The sequence below is a fragment of the Muscardinus avellanarius genome (assembly GCF_963383645.1).
Source record: "Muscardinus avellanarius genome assembly, chromosome: 7".
In the NCBI taxonomy this organism is placed as follows: domain Eukaryota; kingdom Metazoa; phylum Chordata; class Mammalia; order Rodentia; family Gliridae; genus Muscardinus; species Muscardinus avellanarius.
Window position 1 is genome coordinate 103,236,116 of NC_137793.1, and position 18,976 is coordinate 103,255,091.

General features: G+C 45.1%; 1 protein-coding gene across 1 annotated transcript in view; it reads right to left on the minus strand.

The window, feature by feature from the left end:
• LOC308265332 (uncharacterized protein C1orf21) overlaps positions 1 to 8,259 on the minus strand; it is a gene marked incomplete at both ends in the record, with an annotated part of 155,422 nt that extends 147,163 nt beyond the window's left edge. Inside the window, one exon of the mRNA XM_080698974.1 lies at positions 8,166 to 8,259. Coding sequence (XP_080555100.1) covers positions 8,166 to 8,259 — 94 coding nt within the window. The remainder of the gene's footprint in view (positions 1 to 8,165) is intronic.
• Between the last annotated feature and the right edge of the window lie 10,717 nt (positions 8,260 to 18,976).

An 18,976-nucleotide genomic window follows, 5' to 3' on the forward strand; every position in this document is an offset into this window, starting at 1 on the left:
ATCCAGAGTGTTGAGCAGGGATTTGGGGTTTTATTGGCGAAGAACTAGGCACAGACAGAAAGTTCCAGAGCAGAAGACTTAACAGCAACAGAGGAGTACTTTAGAAAAAACAATCTGACAGCAGCACAAACCAACCAAAGAGCAAAGCAGCAAATAAACGGGGAGGGCTACGGAGAGACAGTCTGAGGACCCTGGGACCCTCGGGGTGACGGGCTGCAGCAACCTCACCTAAGGGAGTGGTCGGAAATGTGATGCTTGGGAAAGCATGAGATTCACAGGCTCTAGGAACTAACCACAGGCACCAACCGCACCTTACTGGAAGAATGAACTGTGCAAAGAACAGTCAATACAAGTTTCTCCCCCGTGGAGGCGGACTGAGAAGAGTTCATGATCTTGGGCTTTGACGCGTTCGTTTCCATAATAAGGCCTGAATCTGCTCTACACACCTACTGAACAGTCTCAGTGAATGACTGTTGAACGGAATCCAATTCAGTTTGGCTTTCCTTAGAACCTGCTTAACTAGTCCATGATAACTTGAATTTGCCGGTCATTTATTTTTTTGGCAAGCTGGTCTTGGCAAAGTGCCCAGCTGTCCTCTGAATGACCCCCGCAGATCTGCTGACCACTGCTTTCATCTGCCCTGACCATTGAGGGGGAGGAAAATTCCAATATGGAGCCTTCTAGCCAGGATCTGCCTTCTGAAGGGGACCCAGTCTGTCAAAGCGGAACTTTAGCTCTGAAGTCTCTAATGCTTTAACACTGGAAGCGAAAGAAAACATATTGGTAAATATCAGTGATAAAGTTCCTCGCCACAGAGCTCAGTTCTCTAAAATCAGGAGTCAAGAGGACTCCACCACTGGCCACTTTATTCTCAGTGGGGGAATGTCCTACAGAAACTGTGTCACACACAGTAGGACTGGTCACCTCGCACACAGCCCAAGTGTCATGGAGCCTGTTGTAGTTGGATACGAAAGGGTCCCTCGGAGTCATTTATTACTGTTTGGCGCTGCTGTAGTTGAGTAATAAGGGCTGCCATCTCAGCAGTGGGCAAACCCATTGGAACGGACTTATCTGGGTGGTGGCTGGAGGGGTGGATTCCTGGGTGTGGCCTTGGGGATTATATATGTTTCCTTTTCCCTCTGCGCACCCCCCCCATCTTCCAAACTCCATGATGTGAAGAGCACATGCCATGTGCTCTCCTCTCCACCTCCCACTGCCCTGCTCTGAGATCCAGACACCGGTTTCCCCAATATTGCCAAGAAAAACTATAAGCAAATAAATCTCCCTTCCTCTAACTTACGTGGTCAGTTCTTTAGATTATGGCTGTGAACGTGCTGACAGACACAGAAACCAAACATTTCATGAAAATTAAAACTGCCATTTGTATAAAGACATTGAGTATCAGAGCTCCCCCACCTACCTTCACAAACTATGACACTTACACGGTTTGGGAAAGAATCAAGTGTGTGCGCTTGTCCTCAAAGACACGGACTTCAGAGCCATCCCCAAACACGCCGCCCTTCGCGGATTCTGTCAAGTTTTCAACACTATGGTATAATAATGTTTTCAAAATGTTTTAAAAACATTTAGCTTTTAAAGAAAGAACAAAGCCATTTTATTCAGTGAAAAATATGTCCAGGTTGGAATATAACCCAATATGTGTGGTGCCGAATCTTCAAAGATGGCTCTCCAGGATTCTCCCTTCCCCCAAACACATACTCAGAGATGAGATGCTGTGCCTAGCTGGACATGGTGGCGCACGCTTGTAATCCCAGCATCTAGGAGGCTGAGACAGGAAGACTGCGGTTCGAGGACGGCCTCAGCTACTTAGTGAGGCCCTTTGCAACTCAGAGAGACCCTATTTCAAAATAAAGAATAAAGAATATAGCTCAGAGGTATATCAATAAAGGTATAGCTCAGAGGTAGACGCCCCTGGATACCATTCTTAGTACTGCTAAAAAAAACAAAAAACAAAAAAACTGCTGTGCCTCTGTGTTCCCTGGACTCTGGGTTGGTCTCAAGACTCGCTTTGCCACCATGTGAAAAGTTTAAGACAAGAGGGCTTGGGGACAGAGGCCTGATGCCAACTCGGACACCTGAGTCCCACTGAGATCACGGCTAAATGAGCTGCATGACTGAGTCCAGGAGAGACGAGCAGATGAACAGCAGCCATCCCTCTGGGATGGGAAAGGCGGTCAACCAGCACCGTGTCAAGCCACTAAGTTACAGGTCATTTATTATGCAATAAGAGATCATGGAAACAGTGGCTAACAAAAGATTTCAAATGGTTTAAAAATGAGCCCAACTTATCTTTCATCTGCTGCTGTCTGTGATCATCTTGGGCTTTTGTAAACCTCTCCCTGCAAACGGATTCAAGCAAAGTCACACAGGCAGGACCTTCTCTTGTCATTTTTAAGCTCTGTCATTCAGTGACATCTTGGGCACTGGCTCTTGTCTTGACATTGGAGTCTGGCAATTCTATACCCAGGGCCCTCATAACATATATATATATATATGTGTGTGTGTGTGTGTGTGTGTGTATGTGTATATGTATATATGTATATATGTATATGTATATGTATTTGGATTGATGACACTTTGCCCACACTTGTGGTCCTGCTTTATTTAATACCATACCTCAAAATTTGCAAATTTTTCTGTTAGGAAGACTAACATGATAATGAACGCTATAATAAGTAAAACTTCACTGAATCTTGGAGGGACAAGGAAAATTAAGCAGAGGACCTAACTGCACCTTCTGGGTGTGTGCGACACGGAGCCACAGAGACGAGCGGTGCTAGGTAGACTTGGGGCAGACTGATCTCCCCAGCTGTCGACCCTCCCTGCATCCATCCTCCTGCCAGGAAGGCACTGAGGTCAGCGCGCACTTTCTGCCTCTTTGGGCTTGTTCGTGTGACTGGCTTTGGCCAGGGAAAGGGGTGCGAGCGCCTGCGTGACCGCTCTAAGTCCTCATTCAAGGGGCACGGTGGGCGTGGCTGGCACCCTTGCCCTTCTGTGAAGAGAGAGCATACCCTCACTGGACACTCATAAGAGGAGAGATAAGTGGAATAGTGCCAGCCACTCTGGCTACTGACCCACCAATGTGACCAAAAAAGCAATGCTTCCTGTTGACTGTCCCTGAGATCTTGAGGTTGTTTAATACCCAACAGCAGATGACCAGTACAAGGCTCCTAAAGCCAATACTGATGTTTACAAAGTACACGTGGTACATTAGAGCCTTCCTGGCTGTACAATTAACTAAGGAAATGGACGGGTAGGTGGTCCCAGGGCTAAGCAGAATACAAGTATCATACTTTCTATTGAATATCACCAAAAATTACCCTTATAGTCTAAGATTTCCTGATTTATTTCCTTCCTTCCTTCCTCCCTGTACTGGAGATTGAACCCAGGATGTTCTACCTCCAAGCTATACCTTATGTTATTTTTTGTTTTGTAACACAGAGTCACTAGGTTGGTGAGAGTCTCGCTGCTTGCTGAGGCTGTCCTCGAACTTGTGATTCTCCTGTCTCAGCCTCTCTAGTACTGGGATTACAGGCATGAATCACCATACACAGATCTAAGATTATCTTTCTAAAGATTAAAATTTGGGCCAGGAGTGGTGGTGCATACTTGTAATCCCAGTACTTGGGAGGCAGAGACAGGATCAAGACCAGAAACTTAGCAAGACCCTGCTTCAAAATAAAAAGGGATGTGGTACAGATCAGAGGAAGAATACACCTGGGTTCAATCTCCAGCAACACACACACACACACACACACACACACACACACACACACACGATTATAATTTGGTATTTATAAATTAATCAAACTTTTTCCCCCACTTATTTATTTATTTATTTTTAGTACTGGGGATTGAACCTAGGGGCATTCCAGCTCTAAGATATATCCCTAAACCTTTTCTTTTTCTTTTGGTGGTCCTGGGGATGGAACCCAGGGACCTTCTACCTCTTGGCTACACTCCCAGACCTATTTATCTCTTTTTTATTTGGAAACAAGGTCTCTTAAGCCAGAGGAGGCTGGCTTCGAACATGTGCAATCCTCCTGTCTCAGCTTCCCAAGCGCGGGGATTACAAGCGTTCACTACCACGCCCGGCTATACCCCTAAATCGTTGTATTTATTTTCTAAATTTCAAAACAGTGTCTCATAAATTACCGAGGGTCTTTCCAGGTTGCCATGGCTAGCCTCAAATCTGCACTCCTCCTGTCTCAGCCTCCAAGTACTAGGATTATAGGCAAGTGACACCATGCCTGGCTTCCCAATTACATTATACATTCCATGCAAACTGGATCATTTGTAATTCTTGAATACGTTTCACATTACTTCTGGCCTCTCCTCATCTAACTCCCTCCTGCACCTCATTCAACAGGTTGAGAATCTTTCAGCCCTTTTACGGCCAGGCGCAGAGGTCACCTCTGGAAGACATCTTCTCTGCTTTTGCCTTTCAAGCTAGCCCCGATTCTTAGCATCCTTCCTGCTTTATAACCTTTATCTTTTCATAACGTCCCAGAGAGCAAGGTTTATGGGTTCTTAACCTGTGTAAGCTCCACGGCACGCAGCAGAAGTGCCTGCGCACGGCCCACCGCGTTACAGAGTGGCCGGGGAGGCGGCCAGCACCGGGAAGCTGCATTATAACCAGCACCAGATTCATCTCTGAGAGGCTCCTGCACCGCTCAGAGCCGGCAGCCTCCCCTGTCCTGTCCCTGTGCCTCGGCCTCCAGAGAGGCAAAACTGGGCGGCACGCATTTCACGGGACCGTGAGAACTCAGCACGAAAAGCTGAATGCAAGCGCCTCACGGCGTCCGAGAGACGGCGGCAGCTCCCTACATGGTAGCTCCGTTATAAAAATGATGTAGCCCACGACATTGCAGAGAAGGTAGCTGAAAACAAACCCCTGATGCTAGATTCTTTTCTCTCTCTTTCTCTCTTTTCTTTTTGTTTTTTTTGTAGTACTAGGGATTGAACCCAAGGGCGTCCTACCTCTGATTTACACATCCCCCAGCCCTATTTGATTTTTATTTTGAAACAAGGTCTAAGTTGGAGAAGGTCTTTCTAAGTTTCCTAAGGCTGGCCTCAAACCTGTGATCCTCCTGTCTCAGCCTCCCAAGTGCTGGGATACACCCCCGGCTAGATTCTTTTCTCTTCAAAGTTAAGCATTTGAAGTTGACCGTAAGGACTCTAGTTCCAATTAGCAATTTCCTCAGGAACTGTGGTGTCAGTGAGCCGGATTCCAGCATCCCTGAGATGCTCGTATATACACCCACAGCGCTTCTCCACAGTTCTAAAGGCTACAGGTGGTTACCATGCATGGCAAATCTGTTCCACATAAAAAACTCATCTTCTTAAAAATGACACAAAAATCTTCCTTCCTATTGACACCAGCAGGAGAAATAGCAGGCTCCAGGCTCAGCAACTTAGCTGGACCTTGTTTCAAAATAAAAAAATAAACAAAGGACTGGAGGTGTAGATCAGAGGTAGAACGCCCTTGGGATCAATCCCCCGATACGAAAAATAATAATATTAATAATAAAAGTAAAATTAAGATATTAGGCCTCTCTAAGCACTTCCAGTTCTTCAGCAGAGGGTTAGGATGAGCATGGCTGTGGATGGCAAGCTGGCGACGGTGAGCAGCAGAGTTACCCCACAGTGACTGGAAACACCAGCCCAGTGGGCTCCTTCCCCAGTGAGGGGGGAGGGGGTTGACAAACAAAAGTGCCACATGACCGTCAAGTAGCAGGCACTGTTGTTAGTCATTCAGCAAAGACGGCTTCTTCTGCCTTGCACAAGCTACAGTGGTGCACACATCCTCAGAGCAACAATTGATCTTTCAAAGGACCAGTTCAAGATGAGGGCACTCAAGAGGCTGTGAGCAGCGAGGCAGGTGCTGCCCACCAGTGACTGGGCTTGGTGCCTCCAGGGCTGAAGAAGACGCAGGGCTGCCCGAGCTTCTGAAGGAATCTGGGGCTGTATGCGAAACATCCTAATTTTGTTTTATTTATTTTATTTTGCCGGTGCTTAAGATTGAACCCGGGGAACAATCTACTCCTGAGCTAATCCCCAGCCCCTCTTTATTTTTTATTTTGAAACAGGGCGGGTCTTACTAAGTGTCAGAGCATCTCACTAAGTTGCTGAGGCTGGACTTGAACCTGTGTGATCCAACTCTCTCGGCCTCCCAAGTATTGATATTATAGGCATGTGTTACTATGCAAGTTAAATATCCTGATTCTTAAAGAATGCCTTGCTTTTTATTTAATTTTTTAAATTGGTGCATTATATTCATACATCATATTGGGGTAAAAGACTTGTGTGTACAGACATGTACACATCACCGATTTAACCCCTACCCAATTCCCACCCCATTCCCTCCCCGTCTCCCTCCCTTGCTTGGCTTAGTGGTTGGCTTCAATATGTTTAAGTACATTGTGTGTTTTAGAGATTTTCCTCTTCCCCCCTCCTTTCTCCTCCTTTAGGTTGCCTTGTTTGCTCCTCTATAGGATTTCCTTTTTCATCTAGAGTTCCTCCTATGACCCATTTCTCCTTAGCTCTCACATATTAGGGAAAACATCTGATTTCTTATTTTTTGTGACTGACTAATTTCGCTTAGCATAATGTCCTCCAGTTCCATCCATTTCCCTGAAAATGATGTAATTGAGGTTTTTTTTTAATGGCTGAGTAAAATTCCATCGTGTACATATCCCACAGTTTTGTAATCCATTCATCTGTTGATGGACATCTTGGCTGGTTCCATAGTTTGGCTATGGTGAATTGTGCAGCTATGAACATAGGTACGCATGCATTAGTTTGGTAGTTTGGTTTCCTTTCTTTTGGGTAGATACCCAGAAGTGGTATTGCTGGATTAAATGGTAGATTTGTTCCCATTCTTCTGAGGATTCTCCATACTGTTTTCCAAAGTGGTTGCACTAATTTGCAATCCCACCAACAATGTTTAAGAGTTCCAACTTCTCCACATCCTCGCCAGTTGCTTTTTATTTAAAAATTCTCTGGGGGAGTAGAAAGCTCATGAAAATATATTTGCAGTCAGATGTAGACATGAATTGGCAATTAGTGACCTTTGCACTAGATATCCTAAAGTCACTTTGACTCGTTACAAAAACAGTGAAGAAATCATTAAATTATTGCATTTGTATTTTTGAATATGAAAATATAGAACTCACTGTATCAGTCCTAAAACAGGCCTTGTTCCCTCATTTATAAATCCTCTCCCACTCCACTTTGGCCTCTGTTTTCAGCCTTACAGTTCAAACTGACGCAGGCCATGCAAGACCACTGTCCCACACACCCAACCCTACTAGTTCAGCCAGACGTGGTGGCGCACGCTCGTAATCCCAATACTTGGGAGGTTGAGACAGGAGGATCACAGGTTCAAGGCCAGCCTCAGCTACTTAGTGAGGCACTCTGCAACTTAGTGTAAAGAATAAAAAATAGGACTGGAGGTGCAGCTCAGAGATAGAACCTACTGGGTCCAATCCCCAGCACCGCAAAAATTAAATAAATAAATCCTACTAGTTCTTCAGACATTGACGTATGCATTTGTTTTTTTTTTTAATATTTTCTTTATAAATTTGTTTTTTTATACTTTTATTGGTATATTACAATGTAACTATACCTTACAAAGAGATTCAAAGTGATAAAGCATAGATACATTGCATGGTCTATTTCCCTTCCTACATCTGCTTGCCTCAGAGCTGGACTGAAATGCTAGGCTTCTAGCTGGGTGTTCCCAGTCCTTAGGAGGTTGAGCCAGGAGGATTGCAGGTTCAAAGGCAGACTCAGCGACCTAGCAAGGCCATTAGGCACTTAGCAAGACCCTGTTTCACAAAAACAAACAAAAAAATAAATAAATAGGGCTTGGATATATAGCTTAGAGGTTGAATGCCCCTGGGCTCAATCTCTAGTACCAAAACAATAAATAAAATGCCATAAAATAATATGCTAACTCCTGCATAAAACCTCCAGGATCCTACTCAGAGCCCCGTGAGTTCGCATCACGATGCATTAGATTTCTCTCAGGTCTCCTCGCCCCTGCACCCCAACGGCTGGCAGGAGACACCACAGCATGGCCGTTGAGAGTCCCCGCAGGGACGGGCCCAGGTGTAGGTCAAGAGGGGAGGGCTCCAACTCACCGCCAAACACATCTCCGTTCTGGTAGTTCTTCCCTCTCTGGGCTTCCTCTTCATTTTGAACAGTGGCAACATGCTTGGCGGAGGCACAGCCCATAGTCTCATTCGCTCAGCTTCGGCCAGGCTGAACTGCAAATCATCTCTACAGACACGGGGACATGTTTTCTTCTTTTGACGCAAAGAAAATCCACTTTGCTGCCGAGTCAGCCAAGATGGGCGCGTGCCTGCGGGAAGAGAGGGCGGAGAGCTGGATGAGCACTGGGGACGCGGGTCACCAGCAGCGCACCTGGACTCGCGCTAAAGCAGGGAAGGCCCTGGATTCCCCGGGAACGAGAGGTCGGAGGCCGGCCCCCAGGACACAAAGCTGAGGGTGAACTTTTTGAAGAGACGCAAAAAAATACGTATGCATTAACTCAGGGCAATCTGTGCACATTATCAGCCACACGTACACGGAAGGTCTTTTCAGGTTTGCGAGTGTTCTGAAATCGCAAAGACCTTCTGAGTAAGCAAAACATATTTGTGAAATCTACCTAGTTCAGCAGGCTGAGAAAAGTTTTTCCTCTTTCTCATCATACCCTGCAGACCAGCCCCTCCAATTTTTTTTTTGCAGGAGGAGGTACCTTCTAAGTCCTGGCCTGGTTTACACATTTCTGGCTGGAGTTGAAAATAACTCAGTTTTTTTTCTTTGGGTACTAGGGATTAAACTCAGGAGTTTACTACCCCTGAACTACATCCCCAGCCCTATTTCGTATTTTATTTTGATGCATGGCCTCACTAAATTGCTGAAACTGGCTTCAAAATCCTGCGATCCTCCTGTCTCAGCCTCCCAAGTACTGAGATCAAGTGTGCACCACCATGCCTGCTTACCTGAATATTCTATTTTACCTAAGGTGACATCGTTTTGCAGAACAGACGAAGGGGCTAGAGCAAGGTCTGAAACTTACTTGCCTTTGTTTTTCTGCTGGGCTAGCTGAATGTTTTAAGGACTGAGCAGAATTGTGTAGGTAGAAGGTGAAAAGCAAAAGCAGCCATCTATTTCATGGCGTGTCTTTGTGCCTCTACTGGTCTCTCATGAAGGCACACAGAGTATTTATAAATTTGCCACAAAGGAGCTCACCCTCGAGAAAAAAAACAAGTGAATTGACCTTCCCCTACCCCATTCAAGGTGGCTCCCAAATCCCTAGTGTTTGCAATGTTTAATGTGCTAGATTTTTTAGAATTAAATTTTTGTGTGTGTGCGCGTATGTGGTGCTGGGGATTGGATACCCAGGGACATTCTAGCTCCGAGCTACATACCTAGTCCTTTTTTTTTTTTAATTTTTAACTTGGAAACAGGATCTTGCTAAGTTGCTAAAAGGCCTGCTAAATTGATGAGGCTGGCCTCAGATCTGTGATCCTCATGCCTCAGCCTTCCAAGGACGGGGTTTACAGGTTTGTGCCACCATGCCCAGCTCGACACTCTCATTTTTGTTAGCTATTTTCACCAGCCAGAGCAGCCATTCCAGTCCTGTCGATGATGTATTCCAGTCTTGCAGCTGGTTCCTTTGAAAAGTCTCCACTATCTGTCCCTGCATCAGCACCCACCCGCTGTGACACATCACTCCCCTCCTCAAACCCTGGCACAAACGTGACGCACCCCGCCTCGGGCAACCTCCAACAGCACCCACACCCACCACTCTGTCATGACCAGAGCTGTGCGGCTGCAAGCCTTCTCTTCCCACAGGACTGTTGACCTTAAGCCCTCCTTCCTGGGGTACCAAGGACATCCCTGGATGTAGAAGCCTAATTGATTTCAGCCATAAGACCTCAGCATAGAAAATTTTTTCAGATTAGCCCAATCAATCTAATAAATGAATTCAGATACACCGGTAATGATCATAAACTAAGCCAAATATAAATTTCAATAAATATGGCAATAACGTTAGTCATGTCTAGATAATTCCTCAGACTCTTATCATTGGTTATGTTAAATCATCAACATGAAGTTTAGAACTGGTTGGAGAAATTTGGAAAAACAAGAAGACTTATTTTTCTAGACGGTTAATGTTTACACTGTTCTTTACACTTTGGGTGACCGCATGTTGACGATGTTTTTTATCTTTTTAAGGCTATCTAAAATCCAGGCCTAGGAATGTGTGCATGAGATATCTCTCTCTCCTGCCCCCCACCCCAGTTATTTAGCAACAATGTCTGTAAACCTGCAGTATTTCTATTTGATGGTCTCTTTACACTGTGTATAGAGCTCAGGAGCCTGAAGACACGCTGACATTAAAAAAGAAATGCACATCCAGGCATGGTGGTGCACGCCTATAATCCCAGTACTTGGGAGGCTGAGGCAGGAGGATCAGAGGTTTGAGGACAGCCTCAGCAAAGGAGTGAGACTTTCAGCATTCTAGTGAGATCCTGGTTCAAAACCAAACATAAAAAGGGCAGAAAGTATAGCTCAGAGGTAGAATGACCCTTGGTTCAACCCCCAGTACCACGAAAAGACAGACAGACAGACAGACAGACAATATAGTGTAGTAAAACTATGATAGAGGTTGCACAGGAATCTATGCCAAAACAGAACTCAAAACAACAGACCAAATTATGACCGGGCAGAAGTAGGAACTGAAGGGAGAAAGTAATATTTATTTTTTTTGCAAGGTCTTAAAAGTTTGGCAGAAACCTGCAGGCAGAAAGGGCAGGCCCAGCTGCTGTGAGGCCCTGAGATGTGTAAGAGCACAGCGGCACACTGATGTGCACTTGAGGCCTGGACTGCTGTGCTTCGAGCAGGACCTGGGGAGGCCCTACCTGCTACCTCTGTCTAACTTAACAGACTGTCATAGCACAGAGGAAGTCACTGTGACCAAGGGACAGGGGAAGAGACTGGGCTCTGGAGGTAGGAGGCGGGCCACCTCTCAAAGGGGCCGCTAAGTGCCGCTCCTGCTGCTCTCCCGCCGTGGTTCCGCACCCACGCCAGCACTTTCTCAGGGCGGCACCCCCTTCTTCCTCACCCCCGATCGTCACCATCACTGGAGGTCACAGGTGTCAGCTACCACACGGGCCGCCTTCCTCTCCCCAGAGGATGTGTGTGCAAACAAGCTCACAGGCACACAGGAGAAAGGGCCCGGGTGAATGGGGACACCTCACCTCGGCGGGCGCCCTGTCCGCGGCCACCTCTTTGGAACAAAGAGAGTAAAAATAGGCAGGAGAATGGGAAATACCAACGAAGTCGGCAGAGGACTTTGAGAAGTAAGAGATAAATCACAACCACCCTCCCTGGGAGTCCTCTTGTTTCTATCCTCATTCCAACTTCACGTCTGAAATGTCATGTTTCTTGGATAGCTACTCAAAAAGTATAGTAGCCCCCCTCCGCCATGTCTCTGGGGGACCTATTCCAAGACCCCAGTGGGTGCCCGAAACCGTGGGTAACATCAAACTCTATATGAACTCTGTTGTTCTCCTACACGGACACACCTATGAGATAACTTACTAATTAGACACAGTAAGAGACAACAACCAGTGACACAACCATAACGGCATGACAGGGTAAGTTACATGAACATGGCTCTCTCCGAAGAGTCAAGACAAACAGTACTATTTTCATTGACGACAGGTACCCAGAACTGTGGGGAGTGACCCTTCCAAGAGGGAGGGGTCACTGTAAATGGGAGCCTCCAACGCGAATTACCCTTTGCCCCCTCTGCAAAGCCTTTTATGGTGGTTCTTTTGTGTTTTAAAAGTTTTGTTTATACAAAGAAAATCTGATCGGAAATTAAAAGGTTGAAATTATATGAAGATCAAACACACAGAAGCAGGCTAACAAAGATAAAATGTGTAAAAATAATTTTTTAACGGGGCACGGTGGTGTACACGTGGAACCCCAGCTGCTTAGGAGGCTGAGGCTTGTCACAGTGATGGACAGCTGAGTAGAGTCTCAGATCACAAATAAATTCAACAGAATCTTTATTTGGCTTATAACTGGTTCCTGGTTGGGGGGGGGTCTCATCTTTTATTTTAAAAGCTATAAAGAGACCTGGTAAGATGAAGCATGCCTATAATCCCAGCTACTCAGGAGGCTAAGCAGAAGGACTGCACGTTCAAAGCCAGCCTGGGCAACGTTAACAAGACTCTGTCTCAAAATAAAATTAAAAGGGCTGAGGATGTCGTTCCACAGTGGAGCGCTTGCCTAGCAAAGCACCAGCCGCTGGGTTCTATCCCCAATTACGGCCCCCTCCACACACAATAATAATGGGGTGAGGATTCTGTTAACAAGCAGATTAGATACCATTTATACCTTAAGAAGTTTTAGCTTAATTATATACATATATAAAATTTGTTGTTGTTTTTGAGAGGCAAGGTCTGCCTGTGTTTGTCCAGGCTGGCCCCAAACTCCTGGACTCAAGTGATCCCCCCATCTCAACCCCTCCCCCAAGTGCCGGGACTACAGGCCCACGCCCCCACAGCTGGCTAATTATATGTTTTCAAAAGCACTATGATTCAATAAGGGCCCTCTCCAAATCATAAGCAGGCATAGCTTTTTGTTTTCAAAATATATACACTATATATTTTACAACAGTGATTTAATTTTAAGAATGATATTTTTAATTATACTAGTTCACTAGAAATATATTTTAATATTTTACCTGCTTGAAGGCGATCATCATAAAGTTATTTTGTTTTATTTACTTATCTTCGTGGTACTGACGTTGAACCCAGGAGTAGTCTACCCAGTCTGAGATACACTGCCAGCTCTATTTCATTTTTTTATTTGAAACAGGGTCTCATGAAGTTCCTCGGGCTTGCTGGGTGTGGTGGCGCACACCTGCAATCCCAGTACTTGAGAGACTGAGACAGGAGGACAGCAGGTTCATGGCCAACTTCAGCTACTTAGCGCGGCTCTCTGCAACTTAGTGAGACCTTGTTTCAAAATTAAAGAATAAAAAAATAGGGCTGGGGTGTAGCTCAGAGGTAGAATGGCCCTGGGTTCCATTCCCAGTACAAAAAAGAAAAAAAAGTTGCTCAGACTGACCTTAAACCTGTGATTCTTCTATTTCAGCCTCCTAAGTAGCACTGGGATTACAAGTGTGTGCCACCACACCCAGCTTTATGAAGACATTTGAAAGAGAGAAGATCTCTAGTTCATAAAGTTAATCCTGGATCGCTGAGGAATGTTCTTTACTATGCCATTTAGATCCTGTACATAAACTCTTATCCACTCAATCAACAGATATTTTTTGGAAATCACTAAGTGAGACTTGCATTTGGTAGGTATTGGGTAGAGTGGTAAACAAGACAAGGTATGTCTTCCCTCTCCACCCCCATAGAAAATAAGAAGGCAATAATAAGAAAGGCCATTTTCACACCCTGTGGTCCAGCAGCCACAGGTTAAATACAGGACAGCCGAGGCGTTCACCCCACAGGCCCCTGACTCAGCTTTGGGAAAGGGAGTATCCGAAAATGTCAGGCTTGAGACCTGACCACAGCTCAAGAAACATCAAAACACCCGGCACGGCGTCTTGTTTACAGCCTGACGTAATGGCAAGGCTTCGTGTCCGCTGAAGATTCTTACACTTCACCTCAACCCAAGTGAGTCCTCAAACTGAACGTCTAGAACTGCAGCCCCAGAGATGGCCAGAATCGGCTGCTCCAAAAGGCTCCCTTGGCCTCTTCACCTGCACTACGTGAACACTTGCTGGTGTGTGTGTGTGTGTGTGTGTGTGTGTGTGTGTGTGTGCGCGTGTGTGCGCGTGTGTGTGCGCGCACGCTGTTCTATTTTACCACTGGCTTAGCTGGGGTGTTCTCTCCCAGCCCCACGCCCTCTATTCACATACCTCTCTGAAACCACAGCGCTGAGGTCAGTCTGATGGTGCAAACAGGCTCACAGTCAGGCACGACCCGGAGCCTATGGGAGGGTTTTGCTTTCGCATATTGTTATTAACAGGCTGCCGTTTCCTCCCGCTGCAGATGACAGTGTGAGAATTAAACCGAAGCATCCCTTTGAAGTTTGATAGATGCTTCTAAACCAAGTCTCACTGAGGTTTTTTTTTTTTTTTTTTAGCTAAAAATGATGGAGCTGTGGGATCATCAGTCACCTCTAAAAACACGGGGTCTAATTAACTACCCGTAGCTCTATGTAAAAGCTCCCCCAAATGCTTGAGATGGTCATTAGAAAGCGCAGGAACTAGACCATGGGCTAACCTAATTTAATCCCATCTTTACAGGATATCGCCTCCTCTTCGGAGAAAATATTTCAGCAATTTTTTAAATCCCATCCCAATGGAAAAAAAAAAAGGATCAAAAAACTGTGTAGCCACACACGTGAACCCTTTCATTCTTTACACCTTGGGCCTCTTTAACTATCACAGGGGTAATTGCTATTTCAGAATGTTTTGTGTTACACCATGGGAAATTCTTCTCACTCTACAAACCCAATACTTTTATATGAATGCATATCACATATTATGTTCATGGAATACTTCTGACTTTTTTATAAGAAAAAATGACAATACTTCTTTTCTTTAGCTTACTCTGTGTGTGGGTGGTGGTGTGGGGATGGCACCCATGGGGTTTCTACCTCCAAGCTCCACACCTCCAGCTCTGCTTTATTTTTTATTTGGAAAGAAGGTCTAGCTAAGCTGTTGAGAGCTTCACGAAGTAGCTGAGGCTGGCTGTGAACCTGTGATCCTCCTGGCTCAGCCTCCCAAGTACTGGGATTACAAGCGTGTGCCACCACACCCGGCTTACCTTACTTTTTTTTTTTTAACCAGAAGAATAATGCCATTAAAATCCTACTTGTATAAAACTGGAAGGAAATAAGCCAAGTCTGCTTTTGAGAGAAATCAAAGACACTTGATCTATATTTATTTATTTATTCTAAAGGGTACAGGAACCAGGCATAGTGGCACACAGCTGAAATTCCAGTACTTGGGAGGCTAAGACAGAAGGATCCCAGGTTTGAGACCAGCCTTGACCACTTGGCGAGGCCCTGCTTCAAAATAAAAATAAAAAATGGCTGGGAGTGTACAAAACTCTTGGGTTCAATCCCCAGTAAAACACACACACACACACAGCTACAGAAAAAGTTTCTATTTACATGGTATCGTGGGCAACTTTGCTTCCCACTAATTAATCAAAGGCCCTTTCTTTTTTAATAGAAAGGCACTTATAAAAATAAATTAAAAATGATAAACTACACACACACACACACACACACACACACACACACACACACAAATCCCAGGCCAGAAAGAACACAAATACACCACAGGAAGCTTGGGGGACTGGAGAGAAATCCAATTCTGGTTGCAGTGGGTACACAGAAAGCTATATAGTTCGCAGTTCGGAAAAAGATGTAACCACATTATTAATAGATCAGGAGAAAAGGGCCCCTTTTTATTTCTGATTAAAAAGGGAAATCATGACAAGGCGACATCTAAAAACTCCTTTCTCTTACTGAAGAAAGAGCCCACATCTAAGCTTCATACGGAAAGAAATATGTATATGTATAAATATATAACTAATCAGTCTGTTTGCCCATCTGCTCTGCTTCGCTGTAACGAGTGTTAATGCCGCAGCAGCCCCCCATGGGGGGAAGAAGAAAGGATGCTTAAACGTGACTTCTCATCTCAAAGCTTTGGTGCCCTTGGGCTACCGTTAGCACCATTTCACATTTCACTGTGAATGTTAAAAGTAATGCATCAAGAGATGGCACATTTGACACACAGATAATCTGGCCAAGGCAAGGATCCTGTGAGCCAGCAGCTGCTGGGACAGAGTCAGTCCTCGCTTCCAACTCATTTAGTGGCATGACAACTGACAACATGCCTCGAACTCCAAAGGTCCCCGCACGGTGGCTTCCTGCTTCTGCAAAGAATCATGGGACAGAGGTGTCTCTTGGAAATATAACAGCAATTATGCTGTTTGAGAGTATATGTTTTTTGCTGGAATTTGCAGGGAGGTGGGGGGCTAGTGGAAAGAGAACTGGGGTGGGAGGGAGGTATCAAGCTCTCCTCTGAGCCATCATGCCCCTGCCTCTAAACCAAAGCTCAGTTTCATGTCTCTGGGCCTCTTGCTTGGATTCTATGGCCAACATCATCCAAGAAATGATGCTAAGGAAAAAATCATCACTTACAAAAAAGGCGACACATCTCACCGAAACTCAATTTATTTACCCGCTTCTTTTGAATGTTTACTCCATTCGGATTTACTTTCAAATCCAAAGCCCCAAATTTTCTCAGAAACCTGTAGGAGATTAAAGATTCTGACCAATAATGGTTTGGTCCAAGGGTGTTGACTTAGATTGCATGTAAGCTGAAAATCAGAACAAATCTCAGCTGCCCACTTTCTCTTCTCTATCTTGCTTTTAATGAATAAAAAATAAGTTTATCAGTATTTCTTTCCCAGACCTGGTTAGAAAGTTTATGGAATAATATGGTCCTACAAGTTAAGGATTTACGAGTTTTGTGCAAAAGCCATGGACCTGAAAATGCTGGGGCTTTTCGTTTTGTTTTGTTTTTGCGTTATGTATACATGTACATTGAAGTCCACACCTGGCTGGCATTCTTTCAGGGCAGGCAAAAGAGGAAAGCATCACCTCCTAATTAAAACCACACTTCCAGGGCGGTGTGACCTCTGCCAGGTGAGATTTGGAGCTTCTAGATTCGTCGCTCAGGGGTCAGAGCAACAGTGGATATTTTTCAACTTTGCCTGCTTTCTTCTTCTACTTCCAAAACCCTGGATTCCCAAGCGTCAAGTTGACAACGTAGACATTGTCGACTGATGTCAACAGGCCTCTAGACCATATGCATTTTTCCAGGAGCCCCCTGTGACTAGGATTTGACCGCCATGCAGCCGGATCGCCATGTCATTTGGGACACATCTATGATTTTCTTGTCAATATCCAAAAACATAGTTAAAGCAGCTTGTGTTTTCCATCCTTTTTATTGTTTAGAAAAACCAAAGTCAGTAATAAAAATGCTCTGCAAAGCAGTATTTTCTGTGCACATGGTGCCGGGTGTAGGACCTTGCCTGTGCCAACTGTGGTTTTCCACGCTGGACGGAACCTGCTTCCCCAGGGCGCTCCTCCCAGGTGCCCCCGCGGGTCACTGCAAATACAGCCAGAACCCTGATGCTCAGAAGGAGATGGAGAGCCTCGAGTGTGCATAAGCTGACCCTTGCCAAAGGTCCCAGAGGCCCTGATGATTTCCTGATGGTCACGCCCTTTATGGTCATTTTTCATTTATAATGAGCGAGGTCCTCATTAGAATGCAGGAAAACGTGTGGGAAGGGACACAGATCAATCGCGAAGCGACTAAAACATGGAAGTAGAAGACGTGTGAGTAACTCAAAAGCACATTTTGATTTTAATCAAGCAAATAAGTCCCGATCATTCTAGAATGACCAGAGAAGAATATCCAGGGCTGTTGAAATATAAAGAACAGATATGAGTCCTATCCTTGAAGGACTGCCATCCAGATATGGCTAATACATCAGAAACATAATAAAAGTAAAATTCCAACCACTCATTCAGGTTGCAGAGAAAGGATCAGAGATTTTCTTGAGTCAGAAGATATTTCAAGCTCATCTAAATAGTGCTGCCCCAGCTTTATTCTTTATTCTATGCCCCTGGAGATGCAGGAACATCCAGAAAAAAAAAAAAAAAAAAAAAAAAAACCCACACTGCTTATAGCAAAGCCTCAGTCAACATTTGCTGATGCGAGGAGAGTGAGACATGTCATGTCGGTCCTCAGCTGCGGATCCCTCCCAACACCACAAACCACAACAGCGAGCGGAAGCCGGATTCATTGCTCCAAAACCTCTCGGTTACCTTCATGGGGTCAGAGGACAAGAACAAGCCACCATCCTCAAACCCTTGTCCTACGTGCACATCTGCAAAGCGTGCGTGGTGTTTCATGGCTGAGTGGAAGGCCTCCCCTTGCACAAGTCCAGCTGGCGGAAGCCATTATTTCTCTTCAATTCCCCTACTGCCAGGGTTAGCTGGTTAAAGCTGGTTGCTGTGGTGGATGAAAGACGGCCAACAGGGATGAACGGTTATGCTTTGCCTAATCATTAGAAACAAATGGGAAGCCGGGTGTGGTAGCACATGCCTGTGCTCCGGAGGCTGAGGCAAGAGGATTGCAGGTTTGAGGTCAGCCTCCCTCCGCAACTTAGCAACACTTTAAGAAAAATAAATAAATAAAAGGGCTAGGGGTGTGGCTGAGAGGTGGAAGGACACAGAATTCTATCCCCAGTCCTCCCCCGGCCCCCCCGAAAACAAGCAACAGTAACAAATGGGAGAATAGTTTAAAAGCAAAAAGCCTGTTTGCATTTTATTTCAGGACTTATGTTGGTACTGATATTTGAATATGGATATATTTAATATGGTCAAAATTAGTACTACTTTTAATAAAGCAATATAGTAACACTTTGAAAAGACCCAAATATATTATGAGCTGAAAACAATGTTTCCTTTAAAGTTAAGCTTTAAAAAAAGCTCTCTCCCCAATAATATTCTCTTCTTTACCCTCATAATATATATCTTCCCTTCTTTCTCTCCCACCTTTCCTTAGTAAAATAAACAAAATCACCCACAAGAGACACCCACAAGTGCTCCCACTCACCCAAGATTGACCCCTCTCTCTCCCTCCTCCTCCTCCTCCTCCTCCTCCTCCTCCTCCTCCTCCTCCTCCTCCTCCTTCTTCTTCTTCTTCTTCTTCTTCTTTTCTCTCTCTCTCTCTCTCTCTCTCTCTCTCTCTCTCTCTCTCTCTCTCTCTCTCTCTCTCTCTGTTCTGCCTCTGGCCACAAGATTCCAGATCAGTGTAGAAATAAGA